Source organism: Daphnia magna, linkage group LG5 (genome assembly GCF_020631705.1).
Source record: "Daphnia magna isolate NIES linkage group LG5, ASM2063170v1.1, whole genome shotgun sequence".
In the NCBI taxonomy this organism is placed as follows: Eukaryota; Metazoa; Arthropoda; class Branchiopoda; order Diplostraca; family Daphniidae; genus Daphnia; species Daphnia magna.
The window spans coordinates 910,057-923,984 of record NC_059186.1 but is presented as its reverse complement, the minus strand read 5'-3'; the positions used below and the strand labels follow the sequence as shown (position 1 = coordinate 923,984).

At 39.3% G+C, this 13,928-nt stretch overlaps 2 protein-coding genes and 5 long non-coding RNA genes across 9 annotated transcripts; 5 read left to right on the top strand and 2 right to left on the bottom strand.

The window, feature by feature from the left end:
* The first annotated feature begins 130 nt into the window (after nucleotides 1-130).
* LOC123472482 lies at nucleotides 131-1,752 on the top strand. Its single transcript, XR_006646926.1, has 3 exons — nucleotides 131-378; nucleotides 472-704; nucleotides 1,574-1,752. It is a non-coding gene; the product is annotated as an uncharacterized LOC123472482 (long non-coding RNA).
* A 914-nt stretch (nucleotides 1,753-2,666) lies between these two features.
* Nucleotides 2,667-5,306, bottom strand: LOC123472492. The gene is made up of 2 exons (XR_006646936.1): nucleotides 4,522-5,306; nucleotides 2,667-3,384 (listed from the first exon to the last, which is right to left on the bottom strand). It is a non-coding gene; the product is annotated as an uncharacterized LOC123472492 (long non-coding RNA).
* Nucleotides 5,307-6,020: 714 nt separating this feature from the next.
* Nucleotides 6,021-7,039, bottom strand: LOC123472488. The gene is made up of 3 exons (XR_006646932.1): nucleotides 6,526-7,039; nucleotides 6,290-6,386; nucleotides 6,021-6,236 (listed from the first exon to the last, which is right to left on the bottom strand). It is a non-coding gene; the product is annotated as an uncharacterized LOC123472488 (long non-coding RNA).
* A 384-nt stretch (nucleotides 7,040-7,423) lies between these two features.
* On the top strand, nucleotides 7,424-8,299 carry LOC116935391 (endocuticle structural glycoprotein SgAbd-1). Of its 2 annotated transcripts, XM_045174052.1 has the most exons (4): nucleotides 7,424-7,432; nucleotides 7,517-7,582; nucleotides 7,623-7,780; nucleotides 7,865-8,299. In XM_045174052.1, exons 1-4 carry the CDS (start codon nucleotides 7,424-7,426, stop codon nucleotides 8,190-8,192), a joined length of 561 nt encoding a protein of 186 aa, XP_045029987.1. In that variant the 3' UTR covers nucleotides 8,193-8,299. The 2 variants fall into 2 exon arrangements, with proteins under 2 accessions (XP_045029987.1, XP_045029986.1); XM_045174051.1 differs by lacking the exon at nucleotides 7,424-7,432 and having other exon boundaries at nucleotides 7,497-7,780.
* Nucleotides 8,300-9,373: 1,074 nt separating this feature from the next.
* LOC123472486 lies at nucleotides 9,374-9,844 on the top strand. The gene is made up of 3 exons (XR_006646930.1): nucleotides 9,374-9,526; nucleotides 9,591-9,714; nucleotides 9,785-9,844. It is a non-coding gene; the product is annotated as an uncharacterized LOC123472486 (long non-coding RNA).
* A 60-nt stretch (nucleotides 9,845-9,904) lies between these two features.
* LOC123472477 lies at nucleotides 9,905-10,573 on the top strand. The gene is made up of 3 exons (XR_006646920.1): nucleotides 9,905-10,025; nucleotides 10,089-10,173; nucleotides 10,253-10,573. It is a non-coding gene; the product is annotated as an uncharacterized LOC123472477 (long non-coding RNA).
* Nucleotides 10,574-11,764: 1,191 nt separating this feature from the next.
* Nucleotides 11,765-13,928, top strand: LOC123472474 (carboxypeptidase A1-like). Of its 2 annotated transcripts, XM_045174065.1 has the most exons (5): nucleotides 11,765-11,904; nucleotides 12,005-12,151; nucleotides 12,209-12,374; nucleotides 12,441-12,645; nucleotides 12,720-13,928. In XM_045174065.1, the coding sequence occupies exons 1-4, from the start codon at nucleotides 11,828-11,830 to the stop codon at nucleotides 12,459-12,461; spliced, it is 411 nt and encodes a 136-aa protein (XP_045030000.1). In that variant the 5' UTR covers nucleotides 11,765-11,827; the 3' UTR covers nucleotides 12,462-12,645; nucleotides 12,720-13,928. The 2 variants fall into 2 exon arrangements, with proteins under 2 accessions (XP_045030000.1, XP_045029999.1); XM_045174064.1 differs by having other exon boundaries at nucleotides 12,005-12,374; nucleotides 12,441-13,928.

Sequence of the window (13,928 nt, the reverse complement as noted above, 5' to 3'; positions counted from 1 at the left end):
GCACTGCATAAAAGCATTGAATTTGTTAGAACTGGGTATGTTGACTTCCTCCTACCCCTTCCATTCCATTCCTATTCCAATGTAAACGTCTTTGCGGAAACTACTAGAATCGACTAGAATGGATGTTAATTGCTCAATTAACAGCTGAAGAATAAGCAAGAGCATGTAGACGTTGATTCTTATGATTCCTGTTTGCCGCATGCAATCCCTGCATTGCAAGACCCATGGCCTGGAATGCATAATTAACCACCAAAAGACGGTGATCATCGCTTCTAAAAGTAGGTCAATAAATGAAATAGAAGCGACACACTCTTTTTTGCCGGCTACATAAACTCGTTTGAAGGTGATTCAAGACATCAGTTGTTCAATTCATCAAAAGTACGCAACACGAAACTAACAAATGGAATTTCTTTTGATTTTATTGGTTTACATTTTCATCGCTTATTGAAAAGTTTCAATTTCTTTTCGTAGTTTGTCATCGGCACTTTCTTGGCAGTTGCTGCCGCTGCGCCTTCCAGCAACAAGCCGGAATACAAAGCTCCTAGCTATACTACCCCAAACTTCCCTGCACCAAAGTACCCTACTACTAGCTAACCTGCACCAGCTTACTCTACTCCCAGCTACAACAAGGATAACAAATACGCTGATATCACCATCACCAGCCAATCTGACGAACGCATCCTCGATGGCAGCAGCCAATGGAGGTAATAAATAATTAATCTGAGGATTTCCGTTATCTGATAAAAAAAAACAACCAAGACCAAGACCAGGACCAAGACTGCTATGCCATAAAAACGAAAAGTTAGTCGATTATTTTTTTTTTTACACTGGCCTTCACCTGCCATTCAAACTGGCTTACGAGCAAACGACGAACCTTTTAAGAATCCATTAGGGGTTGAAAGATTCCCATGGGGTCAGTTCGATTAACACCTGAATTATATTACGAGAATACAACAGCATATACCATAGACAGTGACAGAATCCATTCGCGCAGCATTCTTTTTCTCTGTTTTGTCACTCATCGAAAACAATAAAGCGAAGAGGGCAGTATGGGTTTCGCTGATGCATCAACCTACCTGCTAATCACTTTTACTCTCAATAAATTGCCAACATGAGATTCCGCAGGAATTAAAAGGTTTAATTCAACGTGCTACTCACGTGCCACCTAGTGCCAACCGAAGATAACTTTCCCGGTCTTACGGCGGGACTGATACACGTTCCATTCACGATCCGTGATTAACAATAGACCATACGATTTTTCTATTGTAGCGTTTTTCATATGTAAGTATCTCTCTAGCATAAACAAGATTCTATTCAATAGATAATAAAAGAAGTGACGAATAAAGTTCATTTTTTATTACTGTCAATTCAGTTTATTCTCTTTGCGAAATTTAACAAGAAACGTCAACTTGTGCCATAAAGAGCTGCAGCGTTTTGCAAGTCTCTTTGGTGCAGTATAAAAGACTTGATAAAACATTTTACATTTGGTAACGGTGTTGGTTCGCTATAGCACCGTTACCATGCGTGATACCATATGCGTTACTAATGAGTGCTTATCTAATGCTAATTGCAGGTCTGGGAATGGCTGAAAAGAGTGACGCAAAAGTCAGGACAGTTTGAAAAATGATTGGAATAATGACCACACTGGCTGGATACATGGAAAGGAAAGGCTATAAACTCCAAATGGAGGAAATTAGGTGTCCACATGAATTATAAACGGTGGATTAATTGGACGACCAAACCCACTCTTTTTCACGTTCTCTGCAGTTAACCATCACAAAATTGTTTTTATTCTGTTTTATATAAATCAGGCAGAAATGTAAATAAATTCTCGTCGTGACCCTCGAACTGCTCGCAGTTTTGGTGATGATGCAGCTTTAAGAAGTCGGAATGAGCTGCCGCGAGTTCATCTAATGTCCGTTAGGGTAGACTATTAAATTTAGCTGTTGATTTATCCAAACGCAGGGGGGGTGGGGGGAATAAGCAGCAATAATTGGGAAGGGGCAATCAAGTAAACTAATCTTAAGGGCCGTATTCAAAATAAGCCCATAACCATCCCCAAAAATAATCGCTGACGTGGACGTTGGAATGTCTCCCAATTCATCAAAGCCGAATTGTTTGCCATTAATTTCAGAGGTGATGGGAGATGCTATTGTAGTAGCGACGAACAGGAAGAGAAGGACCTGTTGAAGATGTTAATAAGAATATTCAACCAACTCATTGTTATACGTACATCACTTGTTAAATTGCATTTAATTACAAAGTACTTTCAGTAAAATTCATGTTAATATTTGGAACTCCGCTTGGGCTGCGGCGATCCGATAAATTTTTTTATCTTGATCGGGAAGTCTGGGATGCGGAGATCGGACCGAGTTGAACGCGTTTTTACACAGAGGGCATAAAGACAATGACCTAAACAAACAAGTTTTAAAAATTACCAAACCTGCGCTGTTAGCTCCTCCGAATCCTATGCCGTTACGAGAAATAATACAACATTTGTTTCTTACAATGGAGACACAAAGTCATTTATGTTATTTCATCCCACCATGACTACATCTAAAATCATAGATGTAAACCGTCAAAAAATCGTGAGTACCTCTAGAGCCAGAAAAGTTAGTAGACCTAGTCGACAGAGTTGTAAGAGACTCAATATTTTCCACATATCATATGAGCAAAAAGGTTTATTAAAAATGCATGTCTCGAAGATTGAAAAAATAAAGCAAAGAAAAACCATCTTGAAATTTGGGGGTGTGGACGACCAACAGTCCAGATCCAGCCAGTGCTGACCTCAGCACACAAAATAAGGCAAACACCACTGCATTGAAGGAGGTCGTAACGGAGGCCAGCGGCATTTCTGAAGCAAAGAAGATTAACCCGATCTGCAGCACGGACGTTATACAAAAGAACGCAGATATCACCAAGAAGAAAGGTGGATTCAGATTTAAACGATGGCTGCAGAAGGTTGCCTTTCGAATGCGTAAAGTAGAAACAGCGGTGTAACAACCAGCACGGTTTTTTCACTGAATAATTTTGTCTCGTCCCTGGCTCATGCTATCCTGGCTGCATTCTTGTTTCAAATTTCAGAAATAATTAAATTTACTCCTTTCAGACGATTACCCGTGGTCCGAAGAAGCAAGGCATCCAAAGCAATGCTCTCTCTTGAACTAGTGATCTCTGTAATCCTGGCAGTGTCGCGACTCTCTACATTTTGACCGTTATGGGGGACACATTGAGGCGATTCGAGTATCAAGCTGCACAAGATGCAGTTTCGGTGACTCCATCGTCTCGTTAATGTTGGAGAGAGTCGTTGCAGAGTTTGTTTTGTCTTCGGAAGAACGCGGGTAGTTAGTCGAACGTGGTTCAATTGGTTCATTTTGTTTAGGACTGAAAGAGAGTCAAGAATGGGGGCATGGAGGCATTAGCTTGAAAAAATCATTCTGTTCAATAAATATCTATCAAAAAATTAATGTATGGCCAAGTAAATTATTTAAATTGGGTAGCATCATCAAGTAGAATCAATTTTTAGATAGAAAAACGGGTCGTTAAAATTCCAAGTTCTACACAGTCTGTTCTAATAAATTGACACAGTGAAAGTTGGTTTCAGGGATTGTTCCGAGCCAAGCTGATGCAAATTGATGCCTGTAGTTGAACAATGTAAGTGTAAAAAATAACGTCATCAAATTTCAATTACTAAAGTTTATTGGGTGATTAAAGGCAACGATCGATTAGAACAGCGAAGGGTATAACGAGATGCACTGACGGATGCGGTGACTCGCAAAAGGGGGAACTGACACTTTCTTAGTAGAAAAACAATGGAAGAACGCTAGATTGTGGAACAGATTTGTAAAAGGGTAAAGACAAAGTGACCTCTACGTTACCAACGGCTCACATACGAATGAAAATATCGCGTTTTTAAAGCCGAGTTACTCTTCATGGAACAGCTATAGTACACGAATAAATGTGGTGCGTGCCAATTATTTGAACGAACACTGTAGCAATAGACTTTAAAGTGTTCGGTCTTCATTGTGCAATATGCTGAGTCCTGGCCGTGTAATCGGACATGGGTAACGTATTTGTTAGATGTGATGTGTAGTTGAAAATGATTGAATGGACTATGTTCTTAACCTATCTGAATGGAAAACATACGGTGAACAGATCCTTATTTCACGTTTCCTATTTAAACTTGACCAGTCACGTGTTTCTAACTCCGGACTAGCAACGTAGCTCTCACTATGCGACCAACGAATGCGATGTGACTAGAAGTTGTTTAACGGCATCATTTATTAGACAACTGAACTAGTACCAGATTCCAATCTGAAGTGATACAATTCAGAATATAAATAAAGCTGAAACGAAATTGTGATGATCAATAACGTCAACCAGTAGAACTTTACATTAAAAAGTGGAACATTGTTTTTGTTTTAGCAAGCTGATTAAAATCAAAGGGCTATCGATAGTACTTTGGGGCTTCAGTTTTGTAGCTGGGAGCTTAATTATTGAGTTTGAAACTACGATATTTACCCATGACTGTAAGATTATGTGGACTGGATAGTGAACGGCTGTGTGAGTGTGACACTCTCCTTCCTACCGTTGCCGATCGATGAGTCCACTCGACTGGTTCCAATTTTGATTTGTCTTCATTTTATAAGAATTTGTGTCCCCCTAATGCTCGCCACTAGCCTATGACGTTGAAAATTACAAGGGCTATATTATTCTTACCCCACCTTAAGTGACGTTTTCACATTTCCTTGTGATTCTCTTCCCTTTTGGCGTTTGGCAATTGCGATTTAAAGGCACGTAACCAGAGAAAAACAGACTATTCTCAACTGATCGCACATGCGCTTTTTTGCTTTGAATTTTCACCAGTTTGAAGGAAAAAAGTGAATATGTACTTTAATGAGTTAATGAATTAACGTGATACGTGACGTCAAGATTGGAATTAACATTGACTATAAATGCTAGAATTTGGTAGTGACGATCCTAGATTGTTTTATTTCCGACAACTGGAATAATTTTATTTCCGACAACTGGAATAACACTTAAACAATGCGTGAGCCAATTAGTGCCAACATCGGCCGCAAGGCGATATGGAGGATTCTTGCATGTCGTTAACGGTCTTGATGCGTGATGCCACACCCTAATTCGTGAGTGCTTGAAAGTAATACGAAATTTTAAACATTTAATTAAGTTATTTGTTTTATAGTCAAGTCAAATGATATTCATCACTGTTTTCCCAATAATGTTCATTTAAGACATTGTGTAATATTTTCTCAGAATTTAAATGGGAGTTAGTTTTATGTCGGAAATTGCCCGATTTTTTTATCAACGTAGTTTGGTGCCTAAATTCACGGTATATAAGAGTTGACTGCATTTCTATGTGTAGCGGCACTTGAAATGACTGGGTATGGTACCCTCCCAATGTTGGGATTGCTAGTAACCAAGAGTCTGTAAGTTCAACTCGAAACGTCAAGCGTTGGTATGGGATTGGCCCACCATTCCAATGCAAGGCGGAATAGCTGAATGCAAGGCTGAATAGAGAGGTAAGAGCTATCAGCTGATGTCATGATAGATCGGATCAAAAGCTGTACTATACGATTCGGTCCATCGTGACAGGTCTGAAGGATACTAGCATGTCATTCAAGAGCTTAGCGCAACATTTTTTTTTTTTTTCAGCAACTATTATTCAAACCGGCAAACCAAAACTTCTAACATCTAGTCCGAATATTTGAGCATTTCCTTTTAAGGGAATTTCAGGTTGGAATTAGGAAATTAACATTAGTGGTGGAAATGCAAACTAAAAAATTGTACGCCACGCAATTAAACACTGTAAAGATAAGTGGATTTCAACCTTGCCCAATTCTATGTTAATTAGCTAATGCTATGAATTAAAGCAATGTTCTATGCTACGCAACTAAATAGCTATATAAATTATACCAGACTGATGAATACCAATGATGTAATTCTCACTAATGTTCTAGTGCATAAATGCGTTCAGAAATTTCAATGTTGTAGAGAAACAAATAGTTTTCATTAGCTTTATTTGATACAGAATAAAAACACATTCTATTTTTCACGTTCACGTTCACTCCTATTTAATTGTGTCTTGAGTGTGGTCTTACATTGCACAACTTCTCCATTTTTAATAGTAAAAGTTCACAGTTTATTTTGTTATGGATATCACCAGTTCTGTTTCTGATCAAAGGCAGGTCCTTCTCTGGTGTTAAGTTCAAGTGAATCTGTAGAAATAATAATTCAGGAATGGCATGCTGTCCCACAACCAAATTTTTACCTCAAAGAACTCAAGACATGATTTTGGTTTTGTCTTCATAAGTTTCCCTGCATTATTTCAATAGCCACAGTTTCGAACAAAAAGTTATATTTTCCCCCTGAAATAGAAATTTGGCAATTTTTGGAAATGGAAACCAATACTTTCTGGAAATGAGTTAAATTTTAGGTGTGCACACTTATCCTGTCAGAACTGCATTGCACAACTCTTACCGATGCCGAAGAAATGGTGTACAATACCTTTGAGCAGCATAGTATTTAATGGCAGGGAAGTTTGGGGTAGTATAGCTAGGAGCTTTGTATTCCGGCTTGTTGCTGGAAGGCGCAGCGGCAGCAACAGCCAAGAAAGTGCCGATGACAAACTACGAAAAGAAATTGAAACTTTTCAATAAGCGATGAAAATGTAAACCAATAAAATCAAAAGAAATTCCATTTGTTAGTTTCGTGTTGCGTACTTTTGATGAATTGAACAACTGATGTCTTGAATCACCTTCAAACGAGTTTATGTAGCCGGCAAAAAAGAGTGTGTCGCTTCTATTTCATTTATTGACCTACTTTTAGAAGCGATGATCACCGTCTTTTGGTGGTTAATTATGCATTCCAGGCCATGGGTCTTGCAATGCAGGGATTGCATGCGGCAAATAGGAATCATAAGAATCAACGTCTACATGCTCTTGCTTATTCTTCAGCTGTTAATTGAGCAATTAACATCCATTCTAGTCGATTCTAGTAGTTTCCGCAAAGACGTTTACATTGGAATAGGAATGAAATGGAAGGGGTAGGAGGAAGTCAACATACCCAGTTCTAACAAATTCAATGCTTTTATGCAGTGCATAGACAATTTTTAGTAGCTTGGGCTGAATGCGGGCTTTTGAAATGGAAAAATGTTGACAGTGTGGCAGAAGAGTCTATCGCAAAGTAAGACAAAAGTGTTGTAAAAAGCTAGTGTGAAAAGTGAGAGCGCAGAATTTTTTTGCACAACGCCCGAACCTGTACTGCTTGAACGAAAGCTAGCAGCTAAAACAACTAGGTCAACTGAATGCCCGACTGCATGTTACTTACCATTCACCTGACTATATAAGCCCAGCAATAAGGAACCAAAAGCATCAGTTGTTTACCAAACTAACCTAAGTACAACATGAAGCTGGTAAGGCATTTTGTCACTAATTCTTCCTAACCTGGAGACAGACAAAACTTTGGACTTTAAACTAATGACGATATTTTCCGATAGTTCTTCGTCGCCGCATTCTTGGCTGTTGCTGCCGCCGTACCATCCAGCTACAAGCCGGAATACAAGGCTCCCAGCTCCCCCTGCCCCAAACTACCCGGCACCAAAGTACCCTACTACTAGCTACCCCGCACCAGCCTACCCCGCACCAGCCTACCCCGCACCAGCCTACCCCGCACCAGCCTACAACAAGGATAACAAATACGCTGACATTACCATCACCAGTCAATCTGATGAGCGCAACCTCGATGGCAGCACCCAATGGAGGTAATTGAATTTCATTCTTTATACTACTTAAGATGAGTATAAAAGGTTATCATAACCGAAAAAATTAAATCTTTTAATTCACAGCTATGCCCAGTCTGACTACACTACCCGTGAAGAGTCCCAGGTCCAGAAAAAGATGCAAGGAGTCACCTACGATTCTTACGGAAAAGAATCGTACGGTGAAGTCTTAGGCAACACCAACAAAGGATCCTCTTACTGGGTTTCTCCTGAAGGCCAGAAATTCACTTTGACTTGGGCCGCTGATGAAGCTGGATTCCAGCCCAAAGGTGACCACTTGCCCGTCGCTCCCGTCCACGAATACGAGCTCCCAGTTGCTCCCGTGCATGAATACGAACTCCCAGTTGCCCCCGTCCACATCCCTTTCAACGGCAAAGGCTACAAGATCTACTAAATTAATGAAATATCAATTGCATAAATAATTTAAAGCCATGTATTTCAGGCCTTACGCCTCTTGGCTCTTGGTGTAAAAACGTGTAAATATAAAGCGGAGACTATCTAGCAAACTTGTTTCTTTGAAGCACATATTCAATGTGGTTCTTGGTGAAATTGAGCTTTTTCGTCGACTTTGGGTGTTGGGCCTTGATTAGTTGTTGAGAGTATTTTGAAGCGATAAAGGTGAATCCGGAATAATGTGAAGATGCAACATGATGCGAATTCATGCTGGACATTGTATGGGAACAGAGGGATGTGCACTTAAGAAAGTGTCCGATCACTAATCAAAATTGATGTTCATAATAAATCGCTCGGAATCGCAATAAAAAGTGTAGCGTCCAAAACTGTTCTGTTAGAAAGCCTTCGTTTGAAATAGCAAATGTGCTGGAATTAAAAGATAGTGAAAAACAGCTCTTGCGTAATTTTGTTTTTCAACGAGTAATTAATACTCCGTCTTCCATTTCTTTAGTCTCTCAACGGCTACTTTTTTTATTTTAACTGAACAGTTTCGGGAAACTGTTTATTGCACTATATTATGCGGCATCAGTGAAAAACGTGTTTGGGTCACTGACTTTATACCTTAAACAAGCAGTTCAGCTTTTACCAGATCTCCCGTTTTGACCGAAGCTCCAAGGATCGATATGAATTTCGTAGTAATTAGTACCTTGCAATTCGACACATTTTAATAGGTGAAACGGTATAGTTAATAGTTTGTCAGGAAAAGTCAACATTAACTTAAAATACCTCTGAAAATCCCTATGTTGATGGGCCCTTCACGGTTTGCCACTTCGCAATGTCAGATGCAAGATTTTTAGATGTCACAATAATTTTTTTTTTTTTGTGTGTGTTTTTTTCGTGTGACAAACCGTGCAAGAAAACGTTTCGTTGCGTACATACTTGCAATCGTCTTTTCGGTGAAATTTGCCCGCCCAAATGCCCATCTTGTGCCTACGTTAAACTACCTAACTACAACCCCAAAGCAAAGTACAAATCATCCAAGCGATTATTAGCAGTGGTCTTTCAGCAAACAAACCGGTCCATTTTTTCGATTGCAATATCCATGTTAGAGAGTGGATTACAGCGGCTACTTGCGTGTGTATCATCGACCATGTATATAAAAGAAAAGCTCGTAAAAATTGTGTTTGGCTTCTCAACTATAATAGTGGTCCTGTATAATCAAAGATAACAACTGGATATGGTTCCTATCCGGAGATTACTTCGCTCGTTGACCAGTACGATTGGAAATTTGTTCCTATTGCCAATCCAGATGGATACGCCTATACTTGGAATACTGTATAAGCTGGAGTCATAAATCGCGTATTCAACAATTGACAAGAAACTGTTTAATTTCTATAAGGATCGCAATTGGAGGAAGAATCGTCTTGTTAACAATGAATCGACGTGCGTCGGTGTCGATGCTAACCGCAATTTTCCGATCGGTTTTGCTGGATCTGGTTCCTCCAGCGATCCCTGTTCAGGAAGTATAATTTTCACTGAATCTATTATATCAATTGATACAAATATAATTTTTCTATATGTCACTCTGTATAGCTTATCATGGAATTGCCGCATTCTCCGAGCGCGAGGCCAGCGCATTTAGAGTAAAACTTGTCTTATTGGTGCTAAAAATCAATTAGATAGATAACACTGTTTCTTTGTTGAACATTAGGACTTGATTGCCGCTGATCGTGGCAGAGTTAAAACAACTATCTCTCATATGCATTCTTATTCACAAATGTTTCTTTCACCTTACGGCTACACCACCGATTTACCTGCGGAATATCCTGAGATGGTATAAGAAACAAATGATGAGACCAAGTGTTCTTGTAAATACAATTTATTTATTTTTATTCAGTTCCGTGCCATGGAAATCGCTGTGAATGCGTTAACATCCACGTACGGGACACCCTATACCTACGGAAATACCGCTGTTACCATTTGTAAGTTTATTACGTTCTCCTTACGTTTTCATCATCGTCCAGCGTGAAAATTAAGAGCTTTGTTACCTCGATGTTACAGACATCGTGAGTTACAGTGGCATCTGGTGACACCACGGATCATTACTACGAGAACGAAGGGGTTGTTTATTCATACACTATAGAACTTCGAGACTCGGGTACTTATGGTTTCCAATTACCGCCCGATCAAATTGTTCCAACGGCCACCGAAACCTGGAATGGATTGAAAGCAATGATCAATGCTATTTGAGTGTCGTTTGTAACGTCTTCCCCATTAGTTAACGCAAAATAAAACGAAATGCCCCTTTGCGAAAAAAGTCTATAAAAAATAAAAATAGATTTATTACTCTATATAAAAAATGATAAATAAGCCGATATAAATATATATTTAGGGTTGAATTGATGGCTAGAACAAAATCAGTTTCTTTTGTATAAAAAACAAAAAAAAAAGCGGACTTCCTCTTTGCTAAGATATCCTCATGATATCCTCAAGACCTATGGTACCCAAGTTTCGAGGAGGGTCATGGCTGCCTACCCCACCTTTCTGTAGGCGGAAGATTGACCAGCAACCAACGAGCTACCCCTTCTCCACCTAGCGACTCCCTAAGTCTTGTGTGACTGCACTTATTTCTCTATCCAGTATTGGTTGGATATATATACAGGTACCGGCCGATACCTGTACTGGCCATACCAACTATACCTATAGAGTGGTAACATACTGCCTAGCAAGCCCATTTCTGGGAGTCGCAAACAACTCTTATATACCGTGAAATATGGGCCCGAAACATGGTTGGTAAACGCCGTGATGCACTTTCCGTGAAAAATCTTTTTTCAAATTAATTCTGAAAATAAACTTTCAAATGTTATAAATGAACTTTAAAGGAAAAAGTGTAAAGAAAATTATTTTATATCACAGTTAGACAAAAATTAACGGGAAATTCAAAATAAAACGGCATATTATGCAGAAAATCTCACAAGGTATATGCTATATAGCATGCAAGTGTAACTGCCCTTCCTGCCGCTAGGGTATAGGCAGAATGATCTGGTACTGCACCGCTAATATAAGATTTCTTTTGATTAGTTTTACATCCTGACGGTGCGTTAAATTGTTCTTCGCATATCCGATGGAGCAGACATTAAAGCCTATTAGTGGCTTCTATAGTAACAAGGCGAAAGTTGACTGTTATATGATTCTTCACGGTTATCACACTCTTAGTACTGCAGTTGTCCATTGAATACACATAAAGAAAACTATTGCGGCCAGGAAAGTAGATAAGAGAGAGGTGACAATCTGAAGTTTGTTTTCGTTCGTGTATAGTTTTACAATGATAACAGTGGGTTCGTGTATACCCTTCAAGCCTGGTAAGCTTAGCTATCAACGGCAAACATCTCATCGTGACGTTCGTTGACGGTCAGCTTCGGTTATTGGGTTAGCAACGGAATTTGTTAGGAGTCAATAAGTCATTCAGTCTAGCTAGGAGTACGATTAAGTAAATTGAAATAGACAAAATCAGACGAGATGATAATGAAAGATTATCGAAAACGTAAGGCTGGTTACCATCACAACAGCATTTATTATTTTAAACCAGTTTTATATCTTTCTTTAGCTCGTAAACTAAAGTGAACTGGAGAAAAAATGAAGATTCCCTTCGCAGTTTTATGTAGTAGTTTGCTTTTATCAATTTCAGTGACAGCAAACGTCGATTACTCCGGGTATTTAAATTACATTTCCCAATGCATAACAAGCTCAGCTATTACCTGACACACACTGAGGTCTTAAAAGTTGTTAACCTGAAGCATTTCTCTATGGCAGGCATGTTGTGATCCGTGCGATTCCCGAGACGAAAGACCAACTGGAACTTTTGGATGATTGGTTCTCGCAAACGACCAGCTTCCTCGACTTCTGGTTCCCACCGAGTAAAATTAACAAGTTTGTCGACATTCGCGTCCATCCCGAATGGTACGTTTCATCTTCAATCAGGTTGTACATGTTATTTAATCTGTATACCGTTAACAGGTACAACCATGTGGTTGAAACCTTAACTCGTATGAACATTAATCATAAAATCCATATTGCTGATGTTGGTGAGTTGGTGCGACAGGAACAAGAGACCATCGCTCTCCGACGCGCACTTTACAGTGGAAAAGCAATTGATCTTGAAAATTATCACACGTACGAAGAGGTAAATCCATATTCCCATAAACAGTGTTCACCTGCAAGTTTTATTTTATATTATTGTTCAAAACAGGTGACGTTCTTACTTGGCTGACTTGGCTAATACAAACCCAATAGTGTCGACTAAGGTTGGAGGGACAACCGCAGAGGGTCGTGACATTGTTCAGTTAATCATCAGCACTCATCTTTCTGCCAATAAACGTGTTGAGTTCTTCGAATGCAATGTGCACGCAAGAGAGTGGATTACGGCCGCAACATGCATTTGGATTATTGACCGGGTAAAGAGACGTACTTTTTGCTTTCTTTTGACAACATTATAGTGTTTGTTATACATGATTAATTGTATACGCAGATCACTACTGGGTATGGTTCTGATCCCGAAATTGGCGCATTGCTCTCGACAAAGGAGCCTGCAGCGATGTCCACAGTGTAGTTTTTTCTCACACATGGAAGTACAGTCATTCCTGGACAGCTTTTTCCCACACTCGATTTTTACTCTGTGCCCGCATTTTGGGATCACCTTCTCCACCTCAATCCTAGAAAGGAAAGCCGTTTGAAGTGGATTAATAAAGGAAGATGAGCGAACTTGTCTTTACCGACAGAAGACACTGCTCAATTGTTTGTTGCTCTCTTTGGGCCCACATTTTAAGTGGTACATGTGGCCACAAGGCAATTCTTTTACCTCCTCGACAGTACAAGTCAATGCGAGTCTCTTCTTCAATGGGACACCACATTTCGTAGGAACAGTGTGTCAACATCCTAGTAGCTGCTTGATTCGAGTATTTTGAAAAAAAAACGCACTGTGGCTAACGTGAAAAGCGAAAGTAAATTTTTTATTCAATAACTGGACCATTTCCACCACCGATAATAAAAAAAGATATCGAAAATTCTAGATTTAATTTTAATTTTATATTTTATTTTATTCACTTATTTTTTTGCATTTTGCATTTTACATTGTGCGCATTTCATACTCTTGTCCGAAATATTTAATGCACGCAAGGACCAAGACTGCTATGCCATAAAAACGAAAAGTTAGTCGATTATTTTTTTTCTTACACTGGCCTTCACCTGCCATTCAAACTGGCTTACGAGCAAACGACGAACCTTTCAAGAATCCATTAGGGGTTGAAAGATTCCCATGGGGTCAGTTCGATTAACACCTGAATTATATTACGAGAATACAACAGCATATACCATAGACAGTGACAGAATCCATTCACGCAGCATTCTTTTTTCTCTGTTTGGTCACTCATCGAAAACAATAAAGCGAAGAGGGCAGTATGGGTTTCGCTGATGCATCAACCTACCTGCTAATCACTTTTACTCTCAATAAATTGCCAACGTGAGATTCCGCAGGAATTAAAAGGTTTAATTCAACGTGCTACTCACGTGCCACCTAGTGCCAACCGAAGATAACTTTCCCGGTCTTACGGCGGGACTGATACACGTTCCATTCACGATCCGTGATTAACAATAGACCATACGATTTTTCTATTGTAGCGTTTTTCATATGTAAGTATCTCTCTAGCATAAACAAGATTCTATTCAATAGATAATAAAA

What these genes read in the sequence shown, in the direction of transcription:
- LOC116935391 (XM_045174051.1), top strand. Translation starts at nt 7,497, where the DNA reads ATGACGATATTTTCCGATAGTTCTTCGTCGCCGCATTCTTGGCTGTTG. An exon ending in GATGGCAGCACCCAATGGAG is followed by an intron (nt 7,781 to 7,864) that starts GTAATTGAATTT and finishes TTTAATTCACAG; the next exon opens with CTATGCCCAGTCTGACTACA.
- LOC123472474 (XM_045174064.1), top strand. Translation starts at nt 11,828, where the DNA reads ATGAAGATTCCCTTCGCAGTTTTATGTAGTAGTTTGCTTTTATCAATT. An exon ending in GCAAACGTCGATTACTCCGG is followed by an intron (nt 11,905 to 12,004) that starts GTATTTAAATTA and finishes TCTCTATGGCAG; the next exon opens with GCATGTTGTGATCCGTGCGA. An exon ending in ATTATCACACGTACGAAGAG is followed by an intron (nt 12,375 to 12,440) that starts GTAAATCCATAT and finishes TGTTCAAAACAG; the next exon opens with GTGACGTTCTTACTTGGCTG.